At 43.1% G+C, this 14,949-nt stretch overlaps 1 protein-coding gene across 1 annotated transcript in view; it reads left to right on the top strand.

Annotated features, from left to right (window-relative positions):
- Positions 1-14,949, top strand: part of CDH15 (cadherin 15) — a 156,590-nt gene that overhangs the window by 109,514 nt on the left and 32,127 nt on the right. The window contains exons 9-13 of the mRNA XM_086945800.1: positions 950-1,092; positions 7,127-7,363; positions 8,101-8,340; positions 10,012-10,148; positions 12,261-12,428. Coding sequence (XP_086801926.1) covers positions 950-1,092; positions 7,127-7,363; positions 8,101-8,340; positions 10,012-10,148; positions 12,261-12,428 — 925 coding nt within the window. The remainder of the gene's footprint in view (positions 1-949; positions 1,093-7,126; positions 7,364-8,100; positions 8,341-10,011; positions 10,149-12,260; positions 12,429-14,949) is intronic.

Below are 14,949 nucleotides of genomic sequence, written 5' to 3'. Positions count from 1 at the left end.
TTTACAACCAAGCACTCCCTCAGGGGCATCGTGCGACCCATCTGATAATGCGCTGCGACACCTACCCAGGTTCACAAAGCGCGTTATACACACCTGATTAGACGTACAATTCCCTTTGAATACAAAGTCTCCCTACGAAAGGCAGACAAGAGTTCCCCAGAAACAAATGTGTTTTCATCTAACACATGAAGTTGAGTGGAGGGTGCGGACCCCATCTGTGGTGGGATATTGATCCAGTTCCTAGGTGCGAAGCTTGAGAAGGAAGGCCTTCTGTTTTTTCCCTTTTTTTTGCTATACATGACTGTCAGCAAAATGCTGCTGCAAGTGCAAAGAAATGTGGAAAAACATAAATTAAGATTGTTATCCACAGGCACTTCATTGCCCCAGAATCCTACACCTGAGAGTAAATACCATGTGGTAATGCTTTACCGGCTTCTGGTAATTATTACTCCTGATTGTAGAGCTCACCTCTACATCAGGGTCGTACTGGGAACATTTTGGATAGAAGCTTCCACTTTCTGGTGGAATGTTCTAACATTGCATTTTCATAGTTTTTCATTGATCTGAGTTGACTTCACCCTGCACAAATATCAGACAAATGATTCTTTTGTTACAGCAAATGCCCCTTCCTGACAGATGTGTGAGTGCAGCATCTCCAGTGAACAGGTTTCCACAGTCCTTGTCACTTAGATTTTGCTGGACAGGCAATCCCGTTTCTATAGCAACAAGTGCGTTTTGAGTCTGTTTGTTGTAATCTGGCACCCTCTTGTGGCCATACTTGAGGGCACCATAAGGCCTGAAGTGGCTTTAATCTTGCACTGGGCCTTGAGGGGAGGTGGTAATGGGGGAAGCAACTTCCTGTGGAATTACTACAGATATGCATTCTCAGCACTGCACCAGTATGTATCACCACCCTGAGTAATTCTAATCCACCATTTTGTGTTGACAGCTACAAGATTGAAAAGGACCCAGAAGAGTGGCTGGTTGTGGACACCAAGACCGGAACAATCCACACCAGGAAGGAGATTGACCGGAAGTCCCCCTTCTTTCAAGGCGGCTCGTACAAGGCGCTGATTATCGCAAGCGACAATGGTGAGAACTGAAGGCAGGGATGGACTGCCCCTCCTGAGCCTTTGTAGAGAGGGGTGGGAACCCACAAAGCTCCGCCCTACGGCAGGCACTCAAAACACATTATTTTCCCTATGTAGCACAGAAAAGGCGAACATAGCCAGTAACACTCTGAATTACATAACTGTACGTATGCAGTATGACATTTATCCTATCCAGGTTTTGCGCAATGGTCCGTATTACGTGTGTAAGATCTCAGTCATTATTACCAAACAGTGGTGACAGCACTTCTTTGGATGGCGCCCATAGAGGGCACACTGAGCTGAACGACAGAAAGCGGGAGTGCCTTCTACAACCTAAAACTCCTTAATAAAATCATGCCTTTCCTCCCTGCGAATGATCTCAAACCCACAGCTCATCCCTTGTTCTGTCTAGACGAGACTATGGGAACGCTACCCTCACAGGCACAGCAAGATCCCACTTAGCCCCCCCTGAGAACCACTCAAAATGCAGCAGCAAGGATGGTCACTAGAGTCAAAAGACACAATCACATCTCCCCCTCCCTCAAAGATCTAAAGTGGCTCCAAATTGAAGCTCGCAGTCACTTCAAAACTGCCTGTCTCACTCACAGCGTCCTTCACACTGGTAAACCAGCATACTCGGCAGCCAAACTCACCAAGGCAGGCCAGTCAAGAAGCCTGAGAAGCACCAACACCCTACTTCTCATGCCCCCCAAAGAAACAAACAAAAGCCCTGGCTCGATCCTTCTCGGGCAATGCTCCCAAAATCTGGAACTCCCTACCAGTGGATCTCAGGACCAACTCCTCCTTCATGATCTTTAAGAGACAACTAAAGGATCCCATCCCCAATCAGCACCTAAACCCTCTGGACAGTAAATGATAGCGCATTGCTTCAATCTCTACTCTGCTCAAGGTATAATTGTTGTGTTTCTCTCTACACCAATCCGTATGAAACGCCCGACTCTGTTTTTTACTTTTGCTTATTGCTGTCTGATATTATTGCCTGTGTAATGTTGTAAAGCGCTCTGACACCATCGAGTCTTGCCAGCCCTATATAAAACTCTCTAAATAAATAAATAGGCTTTTTTGTGTGGGATTGTCCTACTCTGCCCACGTGTTCCACATGCCTTTATTTACTTACAATGTTTGTTTATAGTGCTGCTTCACCAACTGGTATTCGAATGCTTTACATGACCTGTTAAGGACGGCTGGGAAAGATAAGAGTTTGTAAACGTCATGTGTGAGATGTCACATGATTTGAGGATGTCTTGATTTTGAAATATAGCGAACAGGTGGGTCTCGAGTCTCTTCCTGAATGAGAGGCTTCACTGGATCAAAAGGGGGTTCCAGGGTGGAAGGGCAAAGCCCAAAAAGGATTCTCTTTGAGCTTGGGAGCTTTACAATTTCAGGTGTACGATAGTGAGTGAGTCCATACTGCGTGACATTGTGGGGCCACCAGGTATGTTTAACACTTGGATTACATAACTCGGCCGCTTGCGTGTATAGCTTAAACGTGAGGTGGCATATTCTAAATTTGATTTAAGTGGGAGTCAATGGAAATCTCTCAGGATAAGAGAGATGTGGTCTAATTTTCATATCTCGCAGATCAGCTGGGATATGAACTGGAGCATCGCTTCCAGGGACGGCAGAGTCTTCACTAGGTGACCCAGTAGTTTGGCATTGCCCAAGTATAAGCGGGGGCTTATGAGTGCATGAGCGGCCGCCTCAGGTTGCTCGTTTGAGACCAGATCTTTTATTTATTTTTAAATGATGTATCTGGAAATTTACACCTTGGGCAAGTTTATCAATGTGTGGCTCAGATGGTAGTAAACTTTCAATGAAGCCCAGTGATGTTGTTGATGGAGTGGGTGGGCATCAGTTTTCTGCCAATGCTGAAATTAAATTTGGATCAATCAATCCTTTTGTTGGAGTCGCCTTACAGTGTTGATGTCCCAAGCTTCTCACGTACATCAAACCCCTCCATGTGTCTCTTACATGTGTCCCTGGACTTGGGGATCCTGAAGTTGTCTGCTCATGAGCATCAAACTTCTCATACTGTCTGTCCATGTGCCACACACGCCTTACAGTGTCTGCCCATGAGCCATCATCGCCCCAAAATGTCTTTCGTGAAGCCTCACACATTGTCAGTACATGGGCCTCCCGCTCCTTATAGTGTCGATCCATGTGCCATATAGTGTGTGGTTGCGAATGTCCGCGCCCTCTTGTTGGCTGTCCAAAGGCCTTAAGATCACCAAAATGTCTCCTAGGACCCTCCAGCTCCCCGAAGCGCCTATCCATTCGCCCAATGCCTTCTTGTGTAGGTGCAATGGGGGTGTGCTGGGATTATGGGAAGAAGAGAGTGGTGGAATATATTGTTTCTAAGAACCGAGGAGGGAGGATAAAAAGTAAGTGGTTTAAATGCCACTGCCCATCATCCCACAGTAGAAAGTAGTGGAAATTATCTCACTGTCTTTCACCCGTCCAAGCAGAGAGTACAGAAAGCCATCCTACTTCCATCAATCCTCCTAACAACAAGTAGCGTAATTCATCCTACTATCCTCTATCCCTGCAAAGAATAAAGAAAGTCGTCCTACTGCCCTTTATCCCTCCCAGCAAAGAATAGTGAAAGCCAACCCTACACCTGTGCCAGCAGAGAGTAATGGAAGCTGTCTTACTGCCCATCACCCCTCCCAGCAGACAGACGTGCAAGCCATCCTACAATCAAATACTTGTCCTAGCAGAGAGTATTGGAAAACGTCCTATATCGTTCACCGCTCCCAGCTAACAGTAGTGTAAGCCTTCCAGCAGCCAGCACCCCTGCTAGCCAAGAGTAGTCGAAAGCTGTCCTACAACTTATCACCTCACCCAGCAAACAATAGTGGAAGCTGTCCTACTCAACATCAATCCTCACAGCAAAGAGTAGTTGAAATCCTTCACCCCTGATAGCAAAAAGTGGTGTAACCTTCTTTCTGTCCATTACATCTCCAAGTAAATAGTTGTGTAAGTCATCCTTCACTCTTCCTTTACAAAGAATAGTGGAAGCTGTCCTACTCTACATCAATCCTCACATCAAAGACTAGCGGAATCCTTCACCCCTGACAGCAAAGAGTGATGTAACCTTCTTACTGTCCATTACATCTCCACCTAAAGAGTCGTGTAAAAATGTCTGTCAAAATATCGACGGACATAAAATCGACCTACAAAAATATCGACACAGAAATATTGACACAGAAATATCGAAGTCCAAAATATCAAAGTCCAATCTATATAAAGGTAAGTACAAAAATATTGAGAAAAAAATATAGTTGTCAAAAATATTGGTTAAAAATATTGTTTTTTAAAATGTTTTAATAATAATGTAAAATTAAGTAAATAATACATATAATCAAAAGAAATATAGTTAAAAATATTAAGACATAATTAAAAGAAATATAGTTAAAAATATTAAAATTTATTTAAAAATAATAACGAATACATATAATGTTAACATTAATTAAACATATACATATAAATTCATATATATACTTACTCCACATATTGCCACATTAGGGAAAGCATTGGATAGCGTCAGGGTAAAAATTACTATTCCCACTCCAGTGAGTGCAACAGTAGGGAAAGCGATGGATAGCGTAGGGGTAAAAATGACTATTCCCACTCCAGAGAGTGCAACAGTAGGGAAAGCGCTGGATAGCGTTGGGGTAAAAATTACTATTCCCACTCCAGTGAGTGCGACAGTAGGGAAAGCATAGGGGTAAAAATTACTATTCCCACTCCGGTGAGTGCAACAGTAGGGAAAGCGTTGGATAGCGTAGGGATAAAAATTACTATTCCCACTCCAATGAGTTCAACAGTAGGGAAAGTGTTGGATAGCGTAGGGGTTAAAATTACTATTCCCACTCCAGTGATTGTAACAGTTTGGAAAATGTAGGATAGCGTAGGGGTTAAATTAACATACTTATCAATTTTTGTTGTTATTTCAATAAATAATATATTAATATTTACCTAACAAAAAAATGAATACCAATAAAATCAAATTAATATTTACTTAAATAACATTAAAGTACTTCCCACACTATTCCCCCTTTAACACACAACACACTACACATAAAAAACACAATTCATTTAATCAATTAATAAAAATGAATTATAATTAATATAATTATAAATTAACCAATTAATACACATTCATTACCAATTAATAATTAATTACCAATAAAGTAATAATCAATACCAATAAATAAAAACATAGTCATTCATTAATTTAATTACTTCCCACCTTATTCCCCTATAAACCCACAACCCACTACACATAACAAAATCCCATAATTAATGTAACTATCAATGTATCACTTAATAATTAATTACCAATTAATAATTAATTAACAATAAGTTAATACACAATAACAATATATGCAAATTAATAATACATTAATTATAATTAATATAATGATAAATTAACCAATTAATACAAATTAATTACCAATTAATTAATTGACAATTAATTAATGATCAATCACAATAAATAAAAACATTAAATAATTAATTATAATACATTTACTTCCCACCCTAATCACCCTATAAACCCACAACCCGCTCTAATACTACCATTTAAAAATGTATGAAAATACATTAAAAAAATGTTAAACATACATATAAAATACATACTAAAATACATAACATAATTTTCTGATATTATTGACTACAATATTTTTGCTAACAATATTATTTACTTCGATATTAAAAAAACAATATCACTTACCTTAAGGTCGATATTCTGGTCAACGATATTCTTGACTTCGATATTCTGACCCTACGATATTAAAAACTCGATATTAAGGTAGGTCGATATTTAAAAATTGATATTTTGACTGTGCAAGTGTGGTGTAAGTCATCCATTCTCTCCTTCACAAGGAATAGTGAAATCCCCAGTAAAGAGATGTGGAAGCTGTCCTACGGTGTATCATCCCTTTAAAAAATGAGTAGTGTAAACTGTCCTAAAGTCTATCACGCTCCCAGCAAAGAGATGGTAAAGCTGTCCTACTTTCCATCACTCCTTCCAGCAAAGAGCAGAGGAGGGAATCTACCAGCCCATCATTCTCTCACACACAGTAGTGGACAGAATGATACTGTCCCGAATTACCTTCACCCCAGGAGAAAGTTGTGGAAGTCATCCTACTGCCCATTAGCACCCAGAAGGTGGTTGTGGAAGGAATCCTACTACCCGTCGTCCCCCTAGTAAAGTAGAGGAAGGTATCCTACTATCCATTACCCCTCCAGGCAGAGAATAGTGTAAGGCATATTACTATCCATCACCCCTCCCAGGAAGGAGTAGTGTAAGCCGTCTTACATGTCCACCAGGCAGTTGACGAGTCTCATTAGAGTAATGGAAGGTATCTCAAATTCTGTCCTCCCTTAGAAAAGTGTAGTGGAAAACAACCTACTATTCCAAAAGCCCACATACAGAGCAGTGGAAGCCATCCTACTGTCCATCGGCCAGAGTATAATGCCGTGTAGTGTAAGACATTCAAATGCTGATCATCCCCTCTGTAGAAAGGAGTGTAAGCCCTCCTGTTGTCCTTCGGTCCACAGCACGAAGAGAAACCATCTTCTTGTGCCCTTGGTCCCCAAACTACCCCAAACGGTTTGTGCTAAGGCTGAGGGTGGTGGGTGTGAAGGAGAGTGTCAGATGCAACACGCCAATCCTGGGCACCCAATAGCTCATGAACCCCGCTAAAAGGCTCATGGAGGTGGATGTTATGTTATGTTTATTTGTTAAGTGCACTAACACCCGCAAGGGTATCCTGGTAGCGGCCCTGGATGCAGTGCCATGGAGGGTGTCTCCGGCCCGTCTCTTCCCCCTTCCTGTGTTATAGTTACTTCAGTGTACACTTTACGTATGTCATATTATTCAGAGTCATCCATTGAACATGTAATATGCTGTCTCCAGGGCTCTATAGTAGCTGTGTGTATGTGTGAAGGTATGGTAGCACTTGGAAAGCACTCAACATGGATCTTGCTGCTTTGTCCTTTCTTCACAGCGGACCCTCCTCGCACGGCCACTGGCACGCTTTCCATTGAGATCATGGAGGAGAACGACACGCCCCCACACATGTTTCCCCTGGTCGGCCTGGTGTGCAGCATGCCCAGGAAAGACAGTGGGGTGCTTGTAAGTGCCACAGACCAGGACCTGCCCCCCCAAGCAGAGCCGTTCCACTTTCAGCTGGACCCCGCTGTCCCAGAACTCATGCAGAACTGGACCATCAACCCGGTTAATGGTAAGGAGATGGGATGCCATATAAAACTGTATTCCTACCTTCAACATGGCTACAATTAGCCTGTGATGCCTTCAGCCCCAAATGTTCAGAGGTTCCCCAATGCCTCTTCTTATGACCCATGGATACAGGGCGGGGTGGATGAGGTCAGAAGGGGGCTTCTCAGCCCAACTAGTCAGGATAGTGCACCAGTGCTGAAGAAAATCTTTGGAGGGTGGGGGTGACAATTTCAGGGGACTCTCTCCATCCTAAGAAGGAGCTGGTCTCTTGTGGGTGTTACTTGGAGAATCCAGCACCTTCTGCCCTTGCACCGTGTGCTCAAGTTAACCTTTGTGCTAGAAGATGGCCGCAGTTTGACCGCTAAGGGTGATAGTTCTGGATATTGACAAACTTCTTCTCTGCCAGTCTTTAAAGGAGCGGCAGTCAAGAATGAGTGTGTAGCTGACTGATCAAGGGAGTGAGTGATGGGAGAAAAGTATGTCTTCTTTACATGCTGCTTAGCACAGACTGGTCGACTAAAGGCCAATTCGCATGGGTTGTGAGGTCTCCAGATATATTTGGCACACAGTTGGCCAGTGGCCAGTGGCCAGTTTGCTGATACATCTGGTTAGTAGGAGAGGCATATTACTGACAGCCTTTGAGGTATTAGTGGTGAGAGTCCGTTTGTATTTCTTATGGTAATAAATATCAGTTTAAGTCACGGTCTCTTTCACAATGCCATCTTGTGTCTCCATCCCCAGATACGCATGCCGTGCTGCAGTTGCTGAAGAAGATGGAAGAAGGCTTGTATGTCCTCCCGGTGTGGGTCAGTGACTCAGGGGAGCCTCAGCTGACCCAGATGCAGCTCCTGAACGTGACTGTGTGTGACTGCGATTCTGCGGGCTCCTGCAAGCCCGGTGCGGCAGCCATTTTCATCGCCGGCACAGGCATCAGCTTAGGAGCACTGATGATCATCCTCGCCAGTATCTTGCTACTTCTAAGTAAGTGGATGCCATCACTTGATGGGACACATTGACCAATGGCAGCCCTTCCATCCATGGCAAGGAAATGACATAAATGATTGCCTTTGACTTTTAATCAATCGCCTCCTAACAAAAGGTTTTGTCAGATAAACAGTTTCCCTTCAGGCATCCGTTTAGGCAGCGAGATTCTTCTAAATCAGAAATGGCCAAGTAAAGCGATGTACAAGTGCTCCCAGGAAGCAGATCTCAGGTATTCTCCTTGAGAAGCACAACAGCTGTTGTTGATAGTAGAATTGACCAGACCGGATGTCATTGCAATTTTTCTTGGTGGTAAAATGGAGGCAGGTTGCAGTAGCCATGGTTCAGTAAGTGGGAGAATGCATGCAGGTTGCATCAGAGTCAGCTAGCATCTGGCAGAATCCTTGCACAGTGCAGCTGCAGGGGGGTTCCTTCATGCTGCCGCAGTACTGCTCCCCTCCAAGGCAGGATTAAGACAACCTACAATAGAATTGCACTCATTGATGCAATCCGCACATACTGCAAAGAAACTGTCCTCAATCAAATGTAGCATATATACCTGCTGCAAAAGAATTGCTCACTTCATGGCGGCATTTAATTGTTCTCAGTCAGAACGAAACACGGCGACCGGGATCAACAGAGGAGGGATACCGCACTCCTGAACGTCGCGAAAGTGAAACGCACCCGTTTCCACAGCGCCTTAGCAGGTGGATCCCCTCCCGGTACAGCTCAATACGCACCCGTATTAAGCTTGAACTTTGAAATCATCACTTACCCTATTGGGCGATATATAGAAGCAGGAATACCTTCTTGCTCCTAACTAAGCTTGACGAACCATTACAGTAACTCAGTATATTAAAGAATGTGACCGCGCATTGAACTCTACAACGAGAACGAGACTGATCTCAACCCTTTTAATCTGAGTTGAGCCACAAGCCCTGAAGAGTCCTGTTGACTCACCGAAGCACGACGAAACACGTGTCGGCTAACTGTGGACTGTTCTTCAAGTGTGGACACATTAAATCATCATCTTGCTAAAACAAGAAAAACACCCAAGAATCTGCTTCTGTTTGTTTAATTGTTTATGTCACATTTTACTATGCTTATCTTTACCTGAATGTAGTTGCGAGAGCTCAGCTGTGTACATGTGGTGGAAATCATGCATGAAAAAAAAAATTTATTCCGTCATTGGCAGGCACTTGGGACTCTCGCTTACAGTGAAGTACTGGCAACATAATCCACTGAAACAATCAACTTGACTAATCATCCATAGACAGATACTTACAATTACGAAGTAGACCTGTGGTGCACGTGCTCTTAGGTGGTATAATATGACATGGCGTGATCAACACCGTGCCCTAACTAAGTAGCAGAAATCCTCTGAGGACGGTTGGCTCTGTGTTAATGATGGCCATCAAAGAGGCTATATTAGAAGTGCCCTCATTGGTGTAAATTTCGCAGGGTGCCATCAAATCACTCTTACTTAGTCTTCTGAATCAGGCAGGACGCCAAGGAACTACTCACCTCATTGGTAGAAATCAAGCAAGCTAGGGTAGAATTGGTCACCCCGCGCGTGCTGCGCCACGAGCAGCGCATTTCTTGCACGTTTAGTCTTAACACTTCCGTTTTGAGCCTCTTTCTTATTTTTTTGCTGTGTTTTCTCCCGCATAGTGGTGATCCTGTTTCTGGTTATCGTTGAGCGTTACCGCCGGGGCAGTGCCCACAAGGGACTCCTGTCGGAGTCTGAGGATGACATCCGAGACAATGTCTTCAACTACGACGAGCAGGGAGGAGGTGAGGAGGACCAGGTGAGTGCAAAAGGAAGGCGCGTTTATCAGTTGTACTGATTCTCATTGTTTGAATGTTGACTTTATCAAATGCACATTACCTAGGCTAGGCGGCAGGTCTTTTACTTACTTGGTCCGTTCTATTGGAATAACTTACCTTACCATAGCCGCTGTTCTGATTATGTTAAATTCAGGAAACTGCTTAAGACAGTTCTATTCTAATCTTCAGCATGTTGTCTTGTTTGTGTTTATCGTCAGCACCTAGATACCTCTTCGTGGGTGATTTGTGTGCCATAGTAAGTTATATTAGAATAACATAACAATGAAACTGCTTGAAAAGCTATCAGAAGCAATGTACATGCAGCACCTGCAAATCACTGCATCCCAAAGATGAAACAAAGTACCATGCTGGTTCAACAAAAATGGTCGCACATGCTTGAATAGTCACTGAAACAAGCGTGTGATAGCTACAGCACTCTGTAATTGCTTCAATACCTCTCTCCAGGTAGCACAAACAAAATAGGACAACAATTGATTAATACAAATACAAAACCTGGTGGAGTTTTCTAGATCACGTCAACACTGCGATGAAGAAAATCCAACTACTGCAAAACTCAGCAGTCCCCTCTAGACTAACCGGGAATACAAGAGTCCACATGCAGCCCTCTTTCAGGGTAGTACTGGATGATTGTATGACCCAGAGTATTCATCTCGGGTTACTCTGTGATGTGTACAAGGCACGCTACACAGAGCCCACCCAATCTTGTGGCCAGGATCAAACACCGTAGCAAGGCATGCACCCCATGTTTCCAACTACTGTCCACAGGACTTTTGGCATCCTTTAAACAACGGGGAGGGGCGGGGGTTCAAAGAGATTGGGGGCAAAGGCATCACCTTCTTGGCTCAAGCCACAGCTGGCCTGTGAAATCTCCAGTTAGTCCTAGGGCCGGTGGTCATTTAAAAAAAAAATTTTTTTTAACCCTAATGCACTCTCAACCTGTAATGGAAGGTCCACATTTTCAAGGCAGCCCTGCCTGCAGTTTTGGTATTTTGCAAAAACAGACCCTTAAAGCTGGGCTTTCTTGGGCAGAAAACATACCTTAAGTCTCCCATGCTTCCTGGGGTTACTCCCAGAGCGTGGGGGGAATTTATAGATTTTTTGTCCAGGACCGCCATGGTTCACAGGGCCATCATGGACAGGAAAGCCGCCTTGTAAGAATGGTGTCAAAGGGACCGTCCGAAATATGGCCGCCTCTCTGACACCATTTACAGTAGCACAGGTACTAGGCAGTGTATTTCCTGAGGCAGAGCTGGCAGTGGTTCGGCCATCGGAAAAGCTTCTTGTAGAGGAGGTAAGGACGGTGTGTCCACTACTGCCACATCTAATTGAGACCTTTTGTGTGTGTTTTTCCTGATTGTCGCATGTAACTGTGTTCCCTTCAGTACCCTCAATGCCCCATATCTCCTATAGGCTAAGACGCTGGAATTATGAGGCAGGGGAGGACAAAATTATGCAGCAAGTTTTACTAAATCATTTGGCAAAAAATGTCAATTATGTGGCGTAATGCAACACTTTTGGTGATAGAATTATTTAATTATGTTGTCATTTGTACACACTTTCTGGGCAAAGGTTTCACCTCACTGGTACCAGTCTGTCCCTCAAATACAGCAAGGAGCAACAAAACGATGACCAGTCAACTTTTGCGAATGGCCTTCCACTGCAAAGCAGCACCGGTTGCAGAGTTTTTTGTAACTTTTGCTGCATCAGAGCTAGAAACTATTTGTTTTGCTAAAATCTGCTGATATTGTAGCAAATGGTGGATTATGTGGGAACTGTGGCAAATCCGTAATTAGGCAGAAAATGCTGCAGCTACAAAACGCATAATTCCAGTGACCCTGCCTATGGGGCAAATTTCAAAATTACACTGTGCAGTTAGGAAATTTAAACCAGGGCAATGAAAGTTGGTATCCTCCCCTCCCCTCCCTTTCAGGAGAACAATAGTTCAATATAGGTTATTGACGGTAAATGTTGAATGCACTGATTAACTCAAACCAGAGGGACCAGATCTGCAGGGTAGGAAAGAATACTTATTGACTATTGGGTTACATATAGAGTCTCTCTTGTCTCTTTAGGATGCCTATGATATCAACCAGTTGAGGAACCCCAACAAGCTCCTCCCACCCCCCTCTCCCCGAGGGAAGCAGCCGATCCGAAAGGATGCGCCTTACAACTACGGGACACCCCAGTATCCCAGGAAGCCTCTTGGGGGTCCATCGGACATCGAGGACTTCATCAATGACGTGAGTATGGGGCTGGGTGTGACCTCTTGTGTTCTATTTACCACCCATTAGGCATTCCATTGTCTCCATTAACACCCAGTGGCTGAACATGAAAATAGCATTTATTTTGCTCCAAAAATCATACCAGAAATGTATGTATATACATATATACACTATAAGTAGAACTATACTCAGACTGCTTACTTCGGTGTACATCGCTTCATTAGGTTTTGTGATATTAGCTTTTCAAAAAGATGGCAGGTGTATTTTAAAGGGTTAACACTTCACCTTTTTAGTCCACAGACTGTTCTGGGCAGGCCCACGTCCCAAATTTTAACAAGTATTGGCAAAGAAAATCGGTCAGGTGTCTTGTTTTATTTTGTCCTGGCTTTTGCAAAACTTTGGGGCATATTAGCAAGAACCTCGTTAAAATTATCGCCGTTTTAGCGGCAGGAAACTGCCGCTAAAACAGCGATAATGGGCTTGCTAATATGCGTTATAGAATTCCAATAGAAGCCCAGGTTAGATGTCCTGCACATCTAACCTGAGCTTCAATTGGAATTCTATAACGCATATTAGCAAGCCCATTATCACTGTTTTTGCGGCAGTTTCCTGCCACTAAAACTGCAATCATTTTAACGAGGTTCTTGCTAATATGCCCCTCAGTTTGGGAAGGTGCAGGTAGTTTGTCAATCTCAAATAAAACACTGACTAAAGATGCCGTAACTGATAGTGAAGTCAGCCAGTGACTGAAGTAGGGTGACACGTTGCCCCTTGGTGCATGCTCAAGTGGGTTGGGAGATCAATGTGAATGACACAACCAGACAAATGGATGAAATGTGTCTGAAAACCCCTATAAATAACTATGCAATACACATAAGTTTAATAAAATCAAAAGATCTTGGCAAACACAGACTCAAAACACCGAATTGTTGTGCCACTGGCTGTAAGCCCCATACTTATGAGAAAGAAAGTAAGCACAAAAAAGAAAGAAGGCTAGAAAGAAGGATACAAAATAGACAGAAAGAAGTAAGAAAAAAAGAAAGAAAGGTTAGAAAGGAAAGAAGGAATGAAAACAAGAAAGATAGAAAAAGAAGCGGACAAGAAAGAGAGAGAGAGAGAAAGAAGAAAGAAAAGGTCACAAGAAGGAAGAAAAGAAAGAAGGAAGACATGAAAGCAAGAAAGAAGTCAAGAGAGAAAAGAATGAAAGAAAGGAGGCAAGAAAAAGAAAGAAGGAAAGTACGAATTAAAGAATGCAAGAAAAGGAAAGAAGAGTGCAAGAATAAAGGAAAGAAAGAAAAGGGAAAGCAAGAAAGAAATAGAGGGAATGAAAGAAGGAAGGGAAAAATAGAAGAAAGTAAAGTAGGAATAAAAAGAAGGAATGAAGGAAAGAGGAATAAAAAAAGCAAGAAAGAAGGAAAGAAATGAAAACAGGAAAGAAGGCAATAAAAAAATTCAAAGTGCTGCAAATTAAACACGATAAAGGCTGTTTGTACCGCTTTGTTCGCCATAAGTTGGCAGGGTAGGCTCAGACATGAGTCCCTTGCTCACTTTTCCACTGGATTCAAGCAAGCCGGGCTGAAGATGGCTGAAATGCCAGAAACCGGTCCTCGGAAGCTTGTTTCCGGTCCAGGGAAGGCATGGCTTGGCAGTTCGGGCTGGACTGTTCCCATGAGGCACAGGGTCAGATTTGCATATGGCCATGTCTGAACTGGGGTGGCAGAGTGGGCTAAAGAACGGTGATGGATTAAACCCAGATCTGTTGACTGGGTGTGAGTGTTTGATTGGTTCAGATGCTCCGTCTATCACCACCCCCTTTTGTACTGCTCTGTTTTTCTTCCGGGGTACAGTTTATTAAAGGACCGCAGGTGAAATTGAGTTCAGAATAAACGTGTTATGAAGAATTGCTCGCTAATCATTTCACAAGTATAATGTAGATGCTTCCAATAATATAATACCGAACAGTTTCAAATGAACGCAATCTCTTATGCTGTGACACACCAGCATTCAAACAATAAACAAAGGACATTCCAAAAGGAATTTACAACAGCATTGGCATGAGACAGGAACTGATAAAGTGTGGAATATGGCCTGGTATAAAGCATCCTGCTGTTGTGTTAGGCTCTAGACTCAAAGGCAACATGAAAGTAATAAACAAACAAAAAAACATTGGCACAGAAGGGAACTAGCTTGTGTGCAGATGTGCACCTTGTGAAAGAGCAAGTAGTCACTCGAAGTAAAGTTATCCACTAGCTAAAGTGGGCTGACTGTGAATGACACACCAACAGACCAATGGATGAAGAAAGCCGGCTGAAAACCCCTTTAAATAAGTATGTTGTACATATATATATTTTTTTTTTAAATCAAAAGGTCTTGGCTAACACAGACCTGAAAAGTATTGGAATCCTACATAATGACGGAACCCTTTCTTCTATCATTTGTTTCTGGTCAGTGGACGTCTGGTCCGCGGATTCAAAACACTTTGATGGACTGGGCATATTTCTTGTTGACGCCACTTCAGGACAAGTAGCATGACCCCTGC

The sequence above is a fragment of the Lissotriton vulgaris genome, chromosome 12 (assembly GCF_964263255.1).
Source record: "Lissotriton vulgaris chromosome 12, aLisVul1.2, whole genome shotgun sequence".
In the NCBI taxonomy this organism is placed as follows: Eukaryota; Metazoa; Chordata; class Amphibia; order Caudata; family Salamandridae; genus Lissotriton; species Lissotriton vulgaris.
Note: the sequence above shows the minus strand (reverse complement) of the source record. Positions and strands in the feature narration are given on the sequence as shown.